The sequence below is a fragment of the Chiloscyllium plagiosum genome, unplaced genomic scaffold, assembly GCF_037043375.1.
Source record: "Chiloscyllium plagiosum isolate Xiang-an unplaced genomic scaffold, Cpla_swu_hap1 HiC_scaffold_18, whole genome shotgun sequence".
Lineage (NCBI taxonomy): Eukaryota > Metazoa > Chordata > Chondrichthyes > Orectolobiformes > Hemiscylliidae > Chiloscyllium > Chiloscyllium plagiosum.
In genome coordinates, this window is record NW_028270156.1 from 34,937,984 (window position 1) to 34,958,762 (window position 20,779).

Here is a 20,779-nt window from a genome sequence, read left to right on the forward strand (position 1 = left end):
TCCGATAGGAAGGAGACCAGAATTGCATGCAATATTCCAACAATGGCCTAACCAATGTCCTGTAGAGCTGCAACATGACCTCCCAAAACCTGTATTCAATACTCTGACCAATAAAGGAAAGCATACCAAACGCCTTCTTCACTGTCCTATCTACCTGCGACTCCACTTTCAAGGAGCTATGAACCCGCACTCCAAGGTCTCTTTGTTCAGCAACACTCCCTAGGACCTTACCATTAAGTGTATATATCCTGCTAAGATTTGCTTTCCCAAAATGCAACACCTCGCATTTATCTGAATTAAACTCCATCTGCCACTTCTCAGCCCATTGACCCATCTGCTCCAGATCCTGTTGTAATCTGAGGTAACCCTCTTCGCTATCCATATCTCCCCCATTTTCTGTGGCTCTGCACAAAGGCCGCCTTGCTGATCTGTGAGAGGCCCTATTCTCTCCCTAGTTACCCTTTTGTCCTTAACATATTTGTAAAAACCCTTTGGATTCTCCTTAATTCTATTTGCCAAAGCTATCTCATGTCCCCTTTTTGTCCTCCTGATTTCCCTCTTAAGTATATTCCTACTGCCTTTATACTCTCCTCAGGATTCACTCGATCTATCCTGTCTATACCTTACATATGCTTCCTTCTTTTTCTTAACAAAACTCTCAATTTCTTTAGTCATCCAGCATTCCCTATATCTACCAGCCTTTCCTTTCACCCTAACAGGAATTTACTTTCTCTGGATTCTCGTTACCTCATTTCTGAAGGCTTCCCATTTTCAGCCATCCCTTTACCTGCGAATGTCTGCCCCCCCAGTCAGCTTTCAAAAGTTCTTGCCTAATACCGTCAAAATTGGCCTTTCTCCAATTTAGAACTTCAACTTTTAGATCTGGTCTATCCTTTTCCATCACTATTTTAAATCTAATAGAACTAGGGTCGCTGGCCCCAAAGTGCTCTCCCACTGACACCTCAGTCACCTGCGCCTGCCTTATTTCCCAAGAGTAGGTCAAGTTTTGCACCTTCTCTAGTAGGTACATCCACATACTGAATCAGAAAACTTTCTTGTACACACTTAACAAATTCCTTTCCATCTAAACCTTTAACACTATGGCAGTCCCAGTCTATGTTTGGAAAGTTAAAATCCCCTACCATAATCACCCTATGATTCTTACAGATAGCTGAGATCTCCATACAAATTTGTTTCTCAATTTCCCTCTGACTATTAGGAGGTCTATAATACAGTCCCAATAAAGTGATCATCCTTTTCTTATTTCTCAGTTCCACCCAAATTTTTGTTTTGGTTTAAAATACAAAATCCAGTGGAATAGTTCCTTCAGTTAATCATGGGTGCTTCAAATTTCTCTTCAAACATTGACAGTCACTAATATGATGACATCACTTGTATATGGTGGGCAGGCTTTGGGAAGTTAGGAATTCCTAGAATTGCAAAAAGGCTTCCAGCCTCTGACCTGTTCTTGTAACACAATGTTTATATGGCTGGTATGGCTGGTACATTCAGTTTCTGATCAATGTAAACTTCAGGATATTGATGGCGAATGCCATTGAATATCAAGGGAGGTGGTTAGATTTTCTCTTCTTGGGCAAGGTAATTGTCTGGTTCTTCTGTGGTACAAATGTTATGTGCCACTAATCAAACTAAGCCTAATTGTCTGAAGTAAAAGGGTGAAGATACTAACCACCCTTGGGTTAAAATATTCTTCCTCAAATCCCCTCTAAGCTTCCTGCTTCTTAATTTATAACTGCTCCACCCCAATTATTGACCCCTCTACTAAGGGGAAATGTTTCTCCTTGTGTGTGCTCCTGGTAGTTTTGTACAAATCGGCCAGCTCCCCCCTCAGCCTTCTCTCTTCTAAGGAAAATAACCCTACCATATCTCGTCTGTCTTCATAGTAGAATTGCTCCAGGCCAGACAACATCCAGGTGAATCTTGGCTGCACCTTTTCCAGTGTAATTGCATACCTCCAATAGTGTGGCAACCAGAACCATACATGTACTCTAGCCATGATCCCACTTATGTTAAGTACAGCTCCATTATAACTTCCTGTTTTTGTATTCAATGCCTTGATTAATAAGGGCAAGCAACCCATTGACTTCTTAACTCCCTTATCCATGGGCATGCACACCAAGGTCCCTTTGGTCCTTTGTACTTCCTAGGGTCCCTAGCATTAATTGCAATATTTAAAAGGCATTTGGATGGGTATATGAATTGGAAGGGTTTGGAAGGATATGGGCTGGGTGCTGACAGGTGGGACAAGATTGGGTTGGGATATCTAGTCGGCATGGACGGGTTGGACTGAAGAGTCTGTTTCCATGCTGTACATCTCCATGACTCTATTCAACAAATATAGTACTCCTTTGCTTTGTTAGATAACCTCAATGAATCATCCCACATTTTACAGGATTAAATTCCATTTGCCATTGTTCAACCCATTTAACCAGCTTTTCCATATCATCCTATAATCTGAGGCTTTCTTCCTAGCTATTTACTACATCATCAATTTTTGTGTTACTTGCAAACTTTGCTGATCATACCTGCTATATCCTGAGGGACAGGATTTACATATATTTGGTAAGGCAAGGACTGATTAGGGATAGTCAACATGGTTTTGTGTGTGGGAAATCATGTCTCACATGATTTAATTTTTTGAAGAAGTAACAAAGAAGATTGATGAAGGCAGAGCAGTGGATGTGATCGATATGGACTTCAGTAAGGTGTTCAACAAGGTTCCCCATGGGAGACTGGTTAGCAAGGTGAGATCACATGGAAAACTAACTATTCAGATATAGAACTGGCTCAAAGGTAGAAGACAGAGGGTGGTGATGGAAGGTTGCTTTTCAGACTGGATTCCTGTGACCAGCAGTGTATCACAAAGATTCATGCTGGGTCCACTGCTTTTCATCACTTATATAAGTGATTTGGATATGAACATAGGAGATATGGTTAGTAAGTTTGCAGAGGACACAAAAATTGGAGGTGTAGTGGACAGCGAAGAAGGATACCTCAGATTACAACAGGATCTTGATCAGATGGGGCAAAGGGCCAAAAGGAGTCAGATGAAGTTTAATTCAGATAAATGCGAGGTGCTGCATTTTGGAAAGGCAAATCTTAGCAGGATTTATACACTTAATAGTCAGGTCCTGGGGAGTGTTACTGAACAAAGAGACTTTGGAGTGCAGGTTCATAGCTCCTTGAAAGTGGAGTTGCAGGTAGATAGGGTAGTGAAAAAGGCGTTTGGTATGCTTTCCTTTATTAATCAGTGTGTTGAGAATTGGAATTGGGAAGTCATGTTGCAGCTGTACGAACATTGATTAGGCTGCTTTTGGAATAGTGCATTCAATTCTGGTCTCCCTGCTATAGGAAGGATGTTGTGAAACTTGAAAGGGTTCAGAAAAGATTTACAAGGATGTTGCCAGGGTTGGAAGATTTGACCTTTTGGGAGAGACTGGAGCACTGGAGATTAAGGGGCGACCTTATTGAGGTTTATCAAATCATGAAGGACATGGATAGGATAAATAGACAAGGTCTTTTTCCCTGGATGGGGGTGTCCAAAACTAGAGGGCATAGGTTTAAGATGAGTGAGGAAATATTTAAAAGGGACCTATGGAATAACTTTTTCACGCAGAGGGTGGTGCATGTATGCAATGAGCTGCCAGAGGAAGTAATGGAGGCTGGTACAATTACAACATTTAAAAGGCATCTGGGTGGGTATATGAATATGAAGGCTTAAGAGGGATATCGGCCAAATGTTGGCAAAGGGGACTAGATTAACTTTGTATATCTGATTGGCATGGACCAGTGGACTGAAGGGTCTGTTTTATGTATCTCTATGACTTGATGAACCCCTCACTGAACTCTGTGGTATGCCAATGGACACAGACCGCTAGATGGTCGGGCTCAAGTTGCAATGATGTTCTGGGGCTGAGGTGATTGCGCTCCAACACAAGCAGTTGCCTTCCTTTGCACCAGGTATGACTCTAACTAGTGGAGCTTTCTCCAGAAACTTATGCTTCTCTTACACTTCAATTTAATTAAAGCTCTTTGATGCTAGGCTCAGATGAAAGCTGCCTTACTCTTTGGGATAAGTGTCTTGGTGAAGTACGTAACGATGTAGAGTAATGGGGAATGGATTTGGGTGGGATACTCTTTGGAGAATCTGTGTGGACTTGTTGGGCAGAAGGGCCTGTTTCTACTCTATAGGGATTCTATGATTCTATAAAGCTGGTGGGTAAATTAAGAGAGTTAGGGATGGGTCAATTGAAGAGACATTTCAAAATGTAAAGAGAAAACCATTTGAGTAAAGACAAGCAGAGTGAACAAGAAGGATTCTGAGTCTTTGCTTCTCCGCCTTTGATGAAAGAGAGCTCCAGTTTTTAAATGGCTTTAAGGCGAAGATAGACAGAGTTTTCATAAGCAAGGGTGGTGAAAGGCATCTGGGCTAGGCAGAATATTATCAGGTTAGCCAAGATTTTATTGAATATCAGAGCTGGCTGCGGAGATCAAATAATCTACTCCTACAATAGTCCTAAATGCTATGTTTCTACGTAAGAGGCAAAATTCGCATTTGACAGAAATAGTGCAGCAGCCAATCAGGTCCATTAAAAAGAAACAGTAAAAAGAAAGTGAAAGGTTTTTTATTGGAAAGCCCAAAGCATTTTAATACGGATACTAACAGGGATAAATCATTGAGATATGGTTACCCCCCAGTTTCTCCAAACTCGCAGTGGGAATTGAGTCACTCCGGGGACCAAACCTAATTTCGCGAGAAGGGGACTAAAGCTGATCCGGAGTAACTCCTGGCCAGCACATACCCGAATCAATTCCCTGTCAGTGACCCCAGTAATTCCAGGGGACGGCTGCTGATCTGCTCTCAATGTGGAGTAATTTCAGGGAGCCGCATAAACTCCCGTTAACCGGCGCTGATTGGACCTGCCTCCTGGAACCGTGCTGTAACCCGCACTGGAGCGAATTGCTATGGGGATTGTGTACAGTCTCCATGGAGATGGGAGGATCAGGCCAGAGTTTGTTTGTTGGATTTAATCTAAACTCATAGACAGCGAGAGAACCTTCTCGGCACACGGCTCTTGCACTGGGGGCGGTGCGAGCACACACGGTCGGTAAGTAGCTCAAGCCCACTGCGCCTCCCGAACGCACCGACCCTCTTCCCAACCCACTACCCCTTCCCCAAACCCTCTACCCCTCTTCCCAACTCACTCATCCTCTCCCCAACTCACTGACCTTCTTCCCAACCCAGTACTCCCTTCCCCAAACCCACTGCCCCTCTCCCCAACTCACTGACCCTCTTCCCAACCCACTACCCCCTCCCCAAACCCACTGCCGCTCTCCCCAACTCACTGACCCTCTTCCCAACCCACTACCCCTTCCCCAAACCCACTGCCCCTCTCCCCAACTCACTAACCCTCTTCCCAACCCACTACCCCTTCCCCAAACCCACTGCCCCTCTCCCCAACTCACTAACCCTCTTCCCAACCCACTACCCCTCCCCCAAACCCACTGACCCTCTCCCGAACTCACTGACCTTCTTCCCAACCCACTACCCCTTTCCTCAACCCACCACCCTTTTCCCAAATCCACTGCCCCCTCCCCAAGCGCACTGCCCCTCTCCAAACGCACTACCCCCTCTCCAAACCTATTACCTCTCTCTCCAAACTCACTGCCCCTCTCCCCAAACCCACTGCCCCTCTCCCCAAACCCATTGCCCCCTTCCCAAACTCGCTGCCCCTCTCCCCAAACCCACTTCCCCCTCCCCAAACCCACTTCCCCCTCCCCAAACCCACTGCCCCCTCCCCAAACCCACTGCTCCCCCTCTCCAAACCCACTGCACCCCCTCTCCAAGCGCACTGCACCCCCTCCCCAAACCCACTGCCCCTCTCCCCAAACCCATTGCCCCCTTCCCAAACTCGCTGCCCCTCTCCCCAAACCCACTTCCCCCTCCCCAAATCCATTGCCCCCTCCCCAAACCCACTGCCCCCCTCCCCAAACCCACTGCTCCCCCTCTCCAAACCCACTGCACCCCCTCTCCAAACCCACTGCACCCCTCTTCAAACCCACTGCCCCCTCTCTCCAAACCCACTGCCCCCTCCCCAAACCCACTGCCCCCTCCCCAAACCCACTGCCCTCCTCTCCAAACCCACTGCACCCATCTCCAAACCCACTGCCCCCTCTCTCCAAACCCACTGCCCCCTCTCTCCAAACCCACTGCCCTCCTCCCCAAACCCACTGCCCTCCTCCCCAAACCCACTGCCCTCCTCCCCAAACCCACTGTCCCCCTCCCCAAACCCACTGTCCCCCCTCTCCAAACCCACTGCACCCCCTCTCCAAACCCACTGCACCCCCTCTCCAAACCCACTGCCCCCTCTCTCCAAACCCACTGCTCCCTCTCCAAACCCACTGCCCCCTCTCCCCAAACCCACTGCCCCCTCCCCAAACCCACTGCTCCCCTCTCCCCAAACCCACTGCCCCTCTCCCCAAGCCCCACTGCTCCTGAAATACCCGTTACTGAACCGTTAGAACGTTGAAACAAGTTTTAATTCTCTACAGTGCGCCTTACTTTTCACCGTACTACAATTTGCGTGAAAGAAAATGTGTTTTCATTGAATTAGTGATGAAGACTTTCTCTCCGGAAGGTCCTGTCAGTTTAAACGTAAACATGAGTTCCGAATGGGTCGGAAACTGGAGACCGCACCGGCCTCGAGGACCGATTGCAGCTTTTTACAGCAGTCCCGGTCCTAAGTATGGACTTCCCGGTTCCATAGGTAGGTGTTAAACTGCACATCACCCGCCTTGTAACTATCACCCCAAGCGCCCAGTATGCATGCAGGTAGCAGTGCTGCCGCACCTAGTTTTCTTATAGAAAACTGACATCTCAGCGGAGAGCTACAGGAGGAAGACTGAAAACAGCTAGATTTTTCTGTGTGCTGGCATTTAACACACGCATTTTAGAAGCTGCAGTAACAATGCTCTTGTGGTATAGTGGTACTTGCCCCAAGATGTATCCTAACATTTCCGGAACAGACTGACTCAAAGTAATCGAATCTGAAAGCTCAGTCCTGGGTTGAAGTTCTGAAGGAGAGAAGGAAAGAAAAGCTGAGCTGGTAATGAATAAGCTTTTTATGAGTGGAAATAAAACATCTTACCTGGCACATGTTTCTGACTGTGAAGTTAATCTGGGGATAGCCCACAGCTAAAGGTCAAAGGTGGATCAGAGTCCCTCATCTTTTGTAAACGGAAGGAAAGCACATGTATTTATTGAACTTATTCCTTCTCAGCAAATCCCAAAGTTATTGTTGGATAGGAAAACATAAAAGCAGAAATCAAAATATATGATTTGCTCCTCTCTCCCTATAACTCTCTCTTTATTCTTTTAAGATGCTTAGATTTCACCTCATAATATTTTCAACAGGGTCAACATCCTGGGTGTTACAATTGAGCAAACACTGAACCGGACCAGCCACGTAGATACTGTGGTTACAAGAGCAGGTTAGAAACTCCAAGAGAATGGGAGTTGATGCAAACACTGATAGATATGAGGTGCTACACTATAAATCAAGACTAACATCGACAAGTCTTACTTCAAATGTTTAGAATTTAACAGACTGAATGAGTACTACCAACTGACAGAGAGAGAGCGAGGCAAAGGCTGCATATAAATGGGGCAGGGTGGGGGGGAAGAAAGTTGAGGAGAGAATGACTCCAGACACACTTGTGTAGCTAGATGTCTGTTACCGAGTGACGACCGTGTCTTTGTGTAAATAGTTACTAATCAACCCTTAGAGAGCTCAGAACTCTGACAAAAGCACACATTTAATATGGTGATCGCACATCCTCAGGGGACAGATTATTGGATCTGATAGTGACGCCGTAACAGTGTTTATCTCAGAACGTTATTTAAGCCAATTGACCTCCATCAGCTAAAACTAGTTCTTTGAAACACTTGCTAATTTTCTACAGAATTGATTGGGAGAATCTGTTTCCAGTGGCAGGAGGGTCGGTAATCACAGGACACAGGTTTAAAATCATTGGCAGAAAGACCATTGGGGAGATGAGGATAATTTCTTCAGATGGTGATGGCTAGTAGAAAGGGATATAATTTTAAATTGAGGGATGAAAGATATAGGATAGATGTCAGAGGTAGTTTCTTTACTCAGAGAGTGGTAGGGGTATGGAACACACTGCCTGCAAGAGTAGTAGACTTGCCAACTTTAAGGGTATTTAAATGGTCATTGGATAGACAATGGATGAAAATAGAATAGTGTAGGATAGACTTCAGATTGGTTCCACAGGTCAGTGCAACATCAAGGGCTGAAAGGCCTATAGTGTACTGTAATGTTCTATGTAAATATTTTAACACAGTGGATTGTTATGACCTGGCAACGTACTTCCTGAAAAGGCAGTGGAACCAGCAGTAATTATGAAAGGGAAATTGGTTAAATAATTGAAAAGGAAAACATTATAATGGGGAAAAAGTGAGTGGTGGTGGGAGGTTGGGGGTTGTGACACTGATTGGAGAGCTCTTTCAAATAGGTGCAATGGACAGAATAGCTTTCATCAATGCTGTGTGATTCTATAAACAGAATTGTTGTAAATGGGGACAATGTCATGCTGCCTGAACTGCTGTGCTCTTCCAGCACCACTAATCCAGAATCTGGTTTCCAGTATCTGCAGTCATTGTTTTTACCACAATGCCCCAATGCCAAGCTTAAATCTGGATCATGCAGCCGCATAGACCAGTGGAAGGACATCATTGAGGACCTTCTTATCTGCAACAAATTAATGTTAGTCAAGCTGATTTTTCAGGTTTTGCAAAGGGATAGAGATAGGCTAAGTGAGTGATCAAAATTTGGCAGATGGAGTAACATGGAGAAAAAAGAGAACTTGTACATTTTGGCAAGAGAAGCAGAAAAACTAAAAATGATTTAAATGGAGAGAGATTACAAAACTCTGAGATACAGAAGGATCTGGGTGTTCTGGTATGAATCACGTGAAGTGAGCATGAAGGTACATTGTGATTAGAAAGGCAACTGAAATGTTGTTCGTTGCAACAGGAATGGGATATAAATGGAATATAAAAAGAAGTTTTGCTGCAGTTGTACAGGCTGTTAGTGAGACCACAACTAAAATATTGAGAATAAAAGCAAAATACTGCAGATGCTGGGAATCTTAAACAAACACAGAAAATGCTGGAGAAAAACTCAGCAGGTGTGTGAGAGAGAAACAGAGTTAACATTTTGAATCTGGCATGACTTCTTCAGGCATACAATGTTAGAAGAGGCATAGATAGGAAGAAGCTTTTCCCTTTAATAGAGGGGTCAATAACCAGGGGAACCATTTTAACATAAAGACCAGGAGGTTTAGAGGGGATTTGAACATTTCTTTTACCATCAAGACATTTAAGAAGTATATAGATGAGCACTTGAAATGCCATAGTACACGAGGCTATGGTCTAAATGCTGGAGTATGAGGGTATGATAACTGGGAAGACAGGATGGGCTGAAGGCTTTTATCCAGGCTGTAAAATCTGTGTGACTCTATGACTCTAAGGAAGTCAAGGGTCATCAGGGTAGGCAGGAATGTGGAATTGAAGCCATAATCAGATCATCATAGTCTTAATGAATGACAGAGAAGGCTCAAGAACACCTATTCCTGCTCCTAAGTTGCATGTCGGAACTTAGAACTGTCTTAACTGGTTGTTAAGAATTGTCATTAGAAAGGGGTGGCACAAGCACTCATTCTGGCTGGACATTGGTCCTGACAGGATAGGAATCTGACTCCAGTCCATTTTGTCATGATAAACCATCTAACCTTGATATTTTTCTGCAGACAGGCTATATTGCCCAGGATCTTCCAGACAGGTCCCTGGTTAGCTGAGTCACCAGCTCTCACTAGATCGATGAAGATCATTTAGAGAACAAGGTTTTGCACACAACATTTCTCTTTGACCTGCTGAATGGTAAAGATCAGACCTGTAATACCTCGCGATGCTCTGAAACTATGCCAGTATTCCAGCAGAAAGGCTTCTGCCATTGGAAGCAGGCAGTCCAATGATACTCTGGCAAGGATGTTGCCTGTTGTGAAGAGTAGAGATATTCCTCAGTAGGTGTCATATTTAGTTATGTTTACATTTTGAAGATTGAGATATTCTTTAGACCTTCTGGGAGCCTCACTTCACACCAAATTTGCAAGAAGAGTAAGTATAAACAGTGTAGAACAGTGCAGAGGTATAGAGGCTCTGCCAAGCCTCTATACCTCTGCTGGGATATCATCTGGGCTAGGAGCTTTACTATTCTTGGTTTGTACAATGGCATGGTGAATTTCATCAGAGATGGAGATTTGGTAAGAGAACTCAATCACTGGGTGCTGGCATTGGTCCATTAGGCTCATAGTACTGTAAAAAAGCCAATCAATGACTCACCCCAGACAGAACAAAGGGACAGATTAAGAAGTGGATCAGAAACAGCTCTTGGTCTCCAGGCCCCTGCAGTCAATTAGTTCATTGTATTGTGCACCCCTTCCCTCCATCTCATTGCCTCTTCACTCTGACCCACTGCCTCTTCACTCAAACTCTCAATCTTCACCCTGCTTCTCTGCTCCTACCAGTCAGCCTGATATTAATAACGCTTACCTGTTTAGGTTATTCCCAACATGATGCTACAAAATACAAGTCTCCAGCATACAGCTTTGGAGTACCTCACGCCAGATTCACTGTGGATAGTTCACCAGGTCCAGCCTACCTCATCCCATCGTTGCTCACTAGGCGAGGAAAGGATGGGGCCCCAGCCTATTCCCTCTACAGTCGACCAAAGGACAACAATCCATTTCAGACCCCAGGTCCAGGTAACCCTAACACTCGGGAGAGGGGTGAACGTGAACGTGTTGCAGGATTAGCAAATGAGATGCTATTGCTTGCCTAATGGCTTTTGCATTTGCCAAATAAATAGTGCGATGATATTTTTTGTCAGGTGTTGATATGTCTGATTTCCATGCAGGTACCTACAGTCCAGAGAAGGCTGGGAAAGTTGCCTTCAGTGCAGCTCCTTCATTCTCCATTGCTGGGAGGACAAAAGGTTTCAGGACTGACCAGTCACCAGGTGTTTGTCACTCTTCTTGGCTATTTCACCATTAGAGAGCTAAACATGGTCATTCAATAGTCTGGCTTTTTACAGGACTCAAGTGATTGGTTGTCTGCATAAATTCAACTTGAGAACTAATTAAATTGCTGACCATTTTCGTTTTTGTTACAGAAATTCTTGTTTCAATTCATTCTCTAAAACAAATTCCTTAATGAACAGAGTCTTGATTCTTGTTCCAGGTCCTGCAGCCTACGTACTGCCTTCCGTACTAGGCCCCAACATTGTAGACAAATTGTCTTCTGCCAATTTCTCCCTTAGTGGACGAAGTAAAGTCGGCAGTTTCCATGAGGACTTCCAGAAGGTAACATCTATCCACACCTGGTTCCAAACAGGTCTCTCACCTCAGTTAATATAAGTTAACATCCGATAGTTTTAAAATAGTGATGGAAAAGGATAGACCGGATTTAAAAGTTGAAGTTCTAAGTTGGAGGAAGGCCAATTTTGACGGTATTAGGCAAGAACTTTCAAAGGTTGACAGGGGGCAGATGTTCACAGTTAAAGGGACGGCTGGAAAATGGGAAGCCTTCAAAAATGTGATAACAAGAGTCCAGAGACGTAATATTTCAGTGAGGGTGAAAAGCAAGGCTGGTAGGTGTGGGGAATGCTGGATGATTAGAGAAATTGAGGGTTTGGTTAAGAAAAAGAAGGAAGCACGTGTCAGGTATAGACAGCAGAGATCGAGTCAATCCTTAGGAGAGCATAAAGGCAGTAAGAGTATACTTAAGAGGGAAATCAGGAAGGTAAAAAGTAGACATGAGATAGCTTATCTCCAAAGGAATTTTATATATATGTATTAAGGGAAAAGGGTAACTAGGGAGATAATAGGGCCCCTCAAAGATCAGCAAGGCAGCCTATGTGTGGAACCACAGGAGATGGGGGAGATATTAAACAAGTATTTTGCATCAGTGTTTACTGTGGAGAAGGACATGGAAGATATAGAATATGGAGAAATAGATGGTGACAACTTGAAAAATGTCCATATTACAGAGGAGGAGATGCTGGATGTCTTAAAAATGTATAAGAGTGGATAAATCCCCAGGACCTGATCAGGTGTACCGTAGAACCATGTGGGAAGCTAGGGAAGTGATTGCTGCGTCCCTTGCTGAGATATTTGTATCATCAATTGTTACAGGTGAGGTGCCAGAAGACTGGAGGTTGGCTAATGTGGTACCACTATTTAAAAAAGGTGGTAAGAAAAAGCCTGGGAACTATAGACCAGTGAGCCTGATGTCGATGATGGGCAAGTTGTTTGAGGGAATCCTGTGGGACAGGATTTACATGCCTTTGGAAAGGCAAGGACTGATTAGGTATAGTCAACGTGGCTTTGTGCATGGAAAATCATGTCTAACAAAGTTGATTGAGTTTTTTGAAGAAGTAATAAAGAGGATTGATGAGGGCAGAGAGGTTCACGTGACCTATATGGACTTCAGTAGACGTTCAACAAGGTTCCTCATAGTAGACTGGTTAGCAAGGTTAAGTCTCAAGGAATACAGGGAAAACTAGCCATTTGGATACAGAACTGACTCAAAGGTAAAAAACAGAGTGTGGTGGTGGAGGGTTGCTTTTCAGACTGGAGGCCTGTGACCAGTGGTGTGCCACAAGGATCGGTGCTGGGTCCACTGCTTTCTGTCATTTATATAAATGATTTGGATGTGAACAAAGGAGCTATAATTAGTAAGTTTGCAGATGACATCAAAATTGGAGGTGTAATGAACAGTGAAGGAGGTTACCTCAGAGTACAATGGGATCTTGATCAGATGACCTAATGGGCTGAGAAGTGGCAGATGGAGCTTAATTTAGATAAATGTGAGGTGCTGCATTTTTGAAAAGCAAATCAGAGCAGTACTTAAACAATTAATGGTAAGGTCCTGAGGAGTGTTGCTGATCAAAGAGACCTTGGAGTGCAGGTTCATAGCTTCTTGAAAGTGAAGTTGCTGGTAGATAGGATAGTGAAGAAGATGTTTGGTATGCTTTCCTTTATTGGTCAGAATATTGAGTACAGGAGTTGGGAGGTCATGTTGCAGATGTACGGGACATTGGTTTGGCCATTGTTGGAATATTGCGTGCAATTATGGTCTCCGTCCTATTGGAAGGATGTTGTGAAATTTGAAAGAGTTCAGAAAACATTTACAAGGATGTTGCCAGGGTTGGAGAATTTGAGCTATAGGGAGAGGCTGAATAGGCTGGGGCTGTTTTCCCTCGAGCATCGGAGGCTGAGGGGTGATCTTTTAGAGGTGTATAAAATCATGAGGGGCATGGATAGTGTAAATAGACAAGATCTTTTCCCTAGGGCAGGGGAGTCCAGAACTATAGGGGATAGGTTTTTAGGTGAGAGGGGAAAGATTTAAAAGGGAACTAAGGGGCAACCTTTTCACACAGAGAGTAGTGCATGTTTGGAGTGAGCTGCCAAAGGAAGTCATGGACGCTGGTACAAATACAACATTTAAAAGGCATCTGAATGGGTATATGAATAGGAAGGGTTTAGTGGGATATGGGTCAAGTGTTGGCAAATAGGACTAGATTATGTTCGGATATCTGGTCAGCATGGTCAAATTGAACTGAAGGGTATGATTCCATGCTGTGCAGCTCTATCACTCTATGTGCGAGTCTTGGCATTTGAGCAGTAATCTCAGCTCCACAATGCCCAAAGCAATTACCAACACACAGACCCATTTTCTTCCAATTTGAGGGTTTGTGGTTGGTCAGAATCCTTTGGATTGTTAGAATGCTCCTGGTTAGTTCAATGCACCTCCATGTGTGCACAAAATATCTCCTCTTCTCATTTAATCACAAGTGGAACAAAGGTGTTATAAACAGGTGTGTGGAGTTCAGATAGAGACATAACCTCAATTAATAGTGGAAATGTGGAGCAGGTTGGAAGGTCAAAATGGCCTCCTTTGTTCCTGGGATGTGAGTGCTAATAACAAAGCTAGCCTGTATTGCCGATCTATGATTGCCACTGAGAAGGTGCTGAAGAACTCTTTTCTGGAACTGCTAGAGTCCATATTGTTAAAACTCAATGTTCCTCTTCATGGAAATCTTTAGTAAAAGATGAAAGATTTATATAATCTAAAGAGAAAACAGCATACAGATATTTTGTTTAGAACTAATAATTTGGAGAAAATTGAAGTTTGGATAGCTTTGTCATAAAGAATGAACCAGTTTTTAATATAACTTGAAGTTAAAATGATACTGTGTTTTTTGTTGATGGAACTGAATTTGATACTTTATACTTCCACCAGATGTCTTTTGGGGAATTTTAAAAATAAGTAACTGCCCAGCAGCAAAGTTTGTGTTGGTTTAAGTACAGTTTATCACTGAACTGAGAGGAGAGAGATCAGTTGGGACAGATCTACAAAAAGCTTGTAAGCAAGCCAGATCCTTCCCTCTCTTTTAATTGGAAAAGTAATAATACTCAAAGACTGCAGACAGAAATGAAACATCTAATCCAAGCCAAGGCCTAATTCCAACTCACCAGCTACCAAACTGAGGATTGTCACCGTTGCAGCCAACAACATGACATCATTACTAAAAACCAAAACAAACAGTGACAAAAGTCACCTCATTTCCTCATTCTGATTGGACTTTGATCTATTGACTTTGTTCATTTTTGCCTATATTTTCCATCTGTGATACTCCTAAGTATGTTAAGAGCTGATTGGCTCATCCATCTGTCTATCTTATGTGTGAATATGTGTATGTGTTTGGATTTAAAGAGAATCTAGTTTAAGTTTGCATGAGTAATTATTTATCTGTTTTTGCCACATGTTAGAGGATAAGTTTTCTTATAATAAATAAGTTGTTGGTTTTCTTGTTCACTGATGAAACTTGGTAAGAGTTTATTTTATCTTAGTGGTCATAGTCAGACATTGACCATCCTAGTCATTAAATTGGTTTTATTTTGTATTTGTGATGACTCATGAGATATAGGGACTTGATTTTGGTGTACTAATCCAACTAGAGATTGTGACAATGTTAAATTGTGACAATGTAACACAATTAAATAGTATCTTGCAAACAAATGGGATAAACTGCCAAAGTAGTGGCTGCTGGTCACTTATAGTATTAGAATACTCCTATAAAGTTAGGCTGAATCACCTACCGATCACCCCTCACCCCGCTCCACCCCACTAACCTATCCGTAAGAATAGGAAAGGGAGTGAAAGCTTTATGGGGGCAAGCTTTATGCCTGAATCTAAAGATTAAAGTCCCAGCTGAGAGAAATGAACATAAATTCACTATTGTAATAGAGGAAACAACAACCATTTTCACACAGGTAGATCCCACAAATAGCAATGAGATAAAATGATCTGTTTTAGTGACCTTTGGTTAAGGGATAAATACTGAGGCACTGGCAGGAGCTCCCTTGTTCTTTTCTGTCTACTCAAAGAGGGCAGACCTTAATATCGCATCTAATGTATGGAAACTGTACAACAAAGTTCTGCACAGGAAATATTGTGACTGAGGTTAGATGATGTGGAATAATAGGACAATTGCATTCATGATAATAATGAGACAGGTTTAATGACTAAATTGTAAGTGATTCTCCAGGTGAGAGTGATCCTAACATGATAGAATTTTGCATTCAGTTTGAAGCTGAAAAAATTGGGTCTGAAACTAATGTCTTAAACTGAAATAAGGACAATAGGGTTAGCTAATGTGGAATGGAAAGAAAAAGCTTAAAAGTTATGGTGGTGGAGAAGCAATGTAGATTTTTGAGATATTTCATAACTCTCAACAAATATATATTCCCTTAGAAAGGGAGGTCCCCACATCGTCCTTGGCTAACTGAGATATTAATCATAGTATTCTACTGAAAGATAACATGTAAAATGTTACATATGTTAGTGGTGGATCCAAAAGATTGGAAAATGACAAAAATAGAGAAATTGGCAGATGAGAAAAATCTATCAAGAAATATAAAAAGATAGTAAAACCTAATCCAAATATCTAAAAAAGGAAGGGAGTAGCTAAAGTAAGCACGTGTCCCTTAATGGCTAAGATTGGGGAATTAATACTGAGAGCAAGGAAATGGCAGATATTTTGAATGTGTCTTTTGTATCCATCTTCAGAGTAGAAGACACAGAAAGTATCCCAAGAAAGTGGTATATCAAGAGGCAGAAGGGAGGATCTTAAACAATTATCATCAATAGAGAAAAAGTACTAGGAATACTAGTGGGACTGAAGGCTGACAGGTATCTTGGACATGATGGCCTGCATCCTAGAGTCTTAAAGGTAGGGCCTGCAGAGAACAGTGGTTGTGTTGATTGGTATCTTTGAATATTCCCCAAATCCTGGAAAGGTCCCAGCATTTGGGAAACAGCAAATATTATATCACTTTTACAAAAGGATGGAGACAGAAATTGGGAAACTGTAGGCCAGTTAGTCTTATATCTATCATTTGGAAAATGCTAAATCCATTATTAAGGAGATAGTAATAGGACATTTAGAAAATAATTACACAATTAAGCAGCATCAACATGGTTTGGTGAAAGGGAAATAATATTTAGAAAAAAAGTGGTGACCTCACTGAAATATACAGAAGTCTAACAAGACTTGACATGGTAGACTCTAAGAGGGTGTTTCCTCTGCTCCGGGGAATCTAGCACATAGGGACAATCTTGGGATAACAGGTTGATTATTTAAGAATGAGTGAGGAGAAATTTCTTCAAATAGTTATCAATTCTCAGAATTCTCTGACTCAGTGAATTGTGGATACTCCATTGTTGAATATGTTTATGGCTGAGATAAACAGATTTTTGATCTCAGAGGATCAACAACATGAGGAACAGGCAGGAAGATGAAATTGAAGCCAAAGATTAGCTGCAATTGTTTGAATGGTGGAGCAGGCTCATGGGTCCAAATGGTCTACTCCAGCTACTTTTTAATGTTCTTAAGAATAGTGAGTTTTGAGAGGGTTTATAGCTCAGGTTGAAGTTTTGGATGTAGGTTTGCTTGCTGAGCTGCAAGGTTAATTTCCAGATGATTTGTTACCCTACTAGGTAACATCTTCAGTGGGCCTCAGGCAAAGCAATGTTGAAAATTCCTGCTTTCTATTTATATATGTTTTGGTTGGTGAAGTCACTTCCTGTTCCTTTTCTCAGGGGGTGGTAGATGGGGTCTAACTCAATAGACAATAGACGCAGGAATAGACCATTCTGCCCTTCGATCCTGCACCACCATTCATTATGATCATGGCTGATCATCCTCAATCAATATCCTGTTCCTGCCTTATCCCCATATCCCTTGATTCCACTATCCTTGAGAGCTCTATCCAACTCTTTCTTAAACGAATCCAGAGACTGGGCCTCCACTGCCTTCTGGGGCAGAGCATTACACACACCCACCACTCTGAGTGAAGCGGTTTTTCCTCATCTCTGTGCTAAATGGCCTACACCTTATTTTTAAGCTGTGTCCTCTGGTTCGGGACTCCCCCATCAGCGGAAACATGTTTCCTGCCTCCAGAGTGTCCAATCCTGTAATAATGTTATATGTCTCAATCAGATCCCCTCTCAGTCTTCTAAACTCAAGGGTATACAAGCCCAGTCACTCCAATCTTTCAACATAAGATAGTCCTGCCATTCCAGGAATTGACCTCATGAACCTACGCTGCACTCCCTCAATAGCCAGAAAACTCGATGTGTTTGTTGATAAGAGTTCCAGTTGGAATGCGATATGTTTGGCTTGTCCTGGGATGGATATATTGTCCCAGTCAAAGTGGTGTCCTTCCTTATCTGTATGTGAGGATACTAGTGAGAGAGGGTCATGTCATTTTGTGGTTAGCTAGCACCTTATAAGACAAAATGTGCAATATTTAGAATTGATCGTTGAATTTTATAAGTAACAATTCAACAAATTTTATTCAACAATTTTATTTCTGATTGAGAATTTTTTTTGTTACTTATCCATTGAACTGAGTATCACTGTTAAGGCCATTCTTTATTGTCCATCTCTAATTACTACACTAATTAGTAGTAAGTCATCTCTGGAACAGCTACAGTCCATGTGGTGTAGGTACAAAATGTCATTAGGTATAGCATTCCAGATTTTGACCTAGCAACATTGAACGAATGGCAATATATTCCATAGTCAGAATGCATATGGTTTGGAAGGAAATTGCGGGTGGTGGTGTTCTTAGGTGAACCACATCTTTGCTGTTCTGGGTAATAGAAAACACAGGCTTGAAGGTGCTGCTGAAGGAAGCTTGATGAAGTGCATTTTGGTGCACACCATTGCCCTCGTGTGTCTGGAGTGCATGTTTAAAGTGGAGGATGAGATAAAAGGGTTTTTTATTTTGACTTTTTCTTTCTCAGACTCCAGGACCTGGTGCATATAAAGTCCCCGATCCCAATATGTACAAACAAAAACCACCTCATTACAGCATAACTGGCAGGAACCAACTACCCGGTGATTCAACAAGGAAACCAGGGCCTGGGAGTCACAGTCCAGAGAAGGTAATAAATATTAATCTCGCCGAACTGTTTGATCTATCCAGTGAGATTGCCATGTTCATCCAAAACTGCTGCCTACCTTACACCAAATCCTATTCACCTATCACCCCTGCATTTGCTGACCTACATTACTGAAGTAGTGCCTCGCCTTGTAAATTGTCATAAAAGCAAATTACTGCGGATGCTGGAATCTGAAACCAAAAGAGAAAAATGCTGGAAAATCTCAGCAGGTCTGGCGGCATCTGCAAGGAGAGAAAAGAGTCAGTTAGACATCAGTTCTTTTCTCCCCTTACAGATGCTGTCAGACCTACTGAGATTTTCCAGCATTTTCTCTTTTGGTTGTAAATTTTCATTCTTGTTTTCAAAATCCTCCATCTCTGTTCCCTTTCCTATCCCAGTAATCTCTAATGTCCCGCAACCCACTAAGATATCTGAACTCCTCCAGTTCTGGCCTCTGTCACATCCCAGATTCCAATCCGTCCATTGTCGGTAGCTATGCCTTCAGTCTTGGTCCAAAGCTCTGGAATTCCCTCCCTTTCTCCCCCTTTATTTTTAATCACTTTTCAAAATCTATCTCTTGAATGACACCAACCTAATGTCTCCTTGGGTTTCTTAGTGCCAAGTTCTGATTGATAATACAACAGTGAAATATCTTGAGAAATTACACTATGTTAAAGAAGCGACATCAATACAAGTTATCATTAATTATTCACAGTAATGAGTTCAAGGCAGTGTCTATTTGTTACATCGTTCCACATGGGTTTCAATTCAGTGGTGACAAGGAAATAGCAATTAGCAGTAATAATTAAAGTCTAGAATCAGTGACAAATTCTAACAGTCTTGGAAATTTAGAAGAAAATCTATAGTTAGTAGAAACAACCAGTTTTTTCTTTGCAAATTGGGTATTCCCCCTTCAGATAGACAACATTCAGTTCACATAGATCATAAAGAATCTGCTTCAATCATTCTGTATCAATTTGTTAAAAATAAAATGAAAGAATAATTTCTTAAAACAAGGTGCAATTGTAGATATGTAAAGAGCATTAGAGTGGATCCCATTGTGTAAGGAGATAAAGGAATGCCCAATGTCAAGGGAAAGAGCGTTCAGCATCATTGAGGAGTGCATTCTTCTACAAGTATTCATTCCACAGCAGTCTTTAGGGCAAAACATTTAAAGCATAAAATCCACAATGAAAGAATTGAAAGGACCCCTCAAGTATCCAAAGTAAAGCTCTCTTGCTGTAACTGCCCACCATTGTAATCATGCGCTTAGTTTTAGTTGGAACAAAATACTTCATTGGTGACCAAGTGTGCAATTGTGCAGCTGAGGGAATTATGCACAACTCTCAATGGCAATAAATGACACAATGAAATTATGTTGAATTCTCAGTTCATTTTCAACCTATTTAATACGGTTAAGGAAAAGTGAACAGAAATTCTGCAAGACAAAAGAAGAAAAAATAAATTTACAAAATTAAATCAAGTAAATAAAATTTCAGAAATGAATACAAGTAGGATACAGAAAATATCTGTAATTTTGGATTCACTTTCCCAAGATTGATTAAAACTGTTTAACTGCTCTATTAATTGCAGGGTGTCCATCTGTGACCCTGTTCCTTCTCCCAAGGCTTTTGATATAGTTTTATGGGGTTTGAAGAGGAGAATTGAGGAGTCAGCAACAGAAGATAATGCTTAAAATTCTCCTCAGAAGCTAAATTCAATTTGGTCATAAATGAAGGAGGTCTTCGGTATCTTCTTTGCACTCAAACCTTGTCTGATCAGAACTGATTGGTATATTGAAAAGCTCATGAACCAATCTGCTATTTATACTTCTCATTTCCCAAGGACTGAAATCTGGACAGTGTTAAGAGTCTGAAGGGAGATTAAAATTCAGAAATGTGTATAGCCTGCTCCCCACTAAAGCTACTTACCAAATAAATTCTGCACTTGTAAAAGAGTAAGGGCGGACATGTACAGAACACAAATGCTAGCAGGGACCAATTTTACAGTTAGTCTGTTCCTGTGCTCTAAATTCTATCTAATATACTGAATAGATTTCAAATGATTGTGGGACAGTGTTATTTTAATTCACTCTACAATCTGAGAACTTTTGCACAAAATAGTTTGTTTTGACTTAAACAGTCTTAGTTGTTTTAATGATCCAGA

At 42.0% G+C, this 20,779-nt stretch overlaps 1 protein-coding gene and 1 non-coding gene across 9 annotated transcripts in view; one reads left to right on the forward strand and one right to left on the reverse strand.

The window, feature by feature from the left end:
- The window catches only part of LOC122557751 (ciliary microtubule associated protein 1A-like), a 52,246-nt gene that overhangs the window by 18,163 nt on the left and 13,304 nt on the right, over positions 1-20,779 (forward strand). For 4 of the 8 annotated variants that reach the window (XM_087996465.1, XM_087996464.1, XM_087996467.1 and 1 more), the window contains 5 exons: positions 6,636-6,788; positions 10,663-10,866; positions 11,019-11,120; positions 11,342-11,463; positions 18,476-18,616. In XM_087996465.1, the coding sequence (XP_087852591.1) occupies positions 6,638-6,788; positions 10,663-10,866; positions 11,019-11,120; positions 11,342-11,463; positions 18,476-18,616 (720 nt within the window). In that variant the 5' untranslated portion in view covers positions 6,636-6,637. Of the gene's footprint in view, positions 1-4,719; positions 5,130-6,635; positions 6,789-10,662; positions 10,867-11,018; positions 11,121-11,341; positions 11,464-16,234; positions 16,398-18,475; positions 18,617-20,779 lie in introns of those variants that run through there. The other 4 variants (XR_015760146.1, XM_087996466.1, XM_087996469.1 and 1 more) reach the window with 4 other exon arrangements.
- On the reverse strand, positions 14,137-14,251 carry LOC122558142 (U5 spliceosomal RNA). The gene has a single exon (XR_006314043.2). It is a non-coding gene; the product is annotated as a U5 spliceosomal RNA (small nuclear RNA).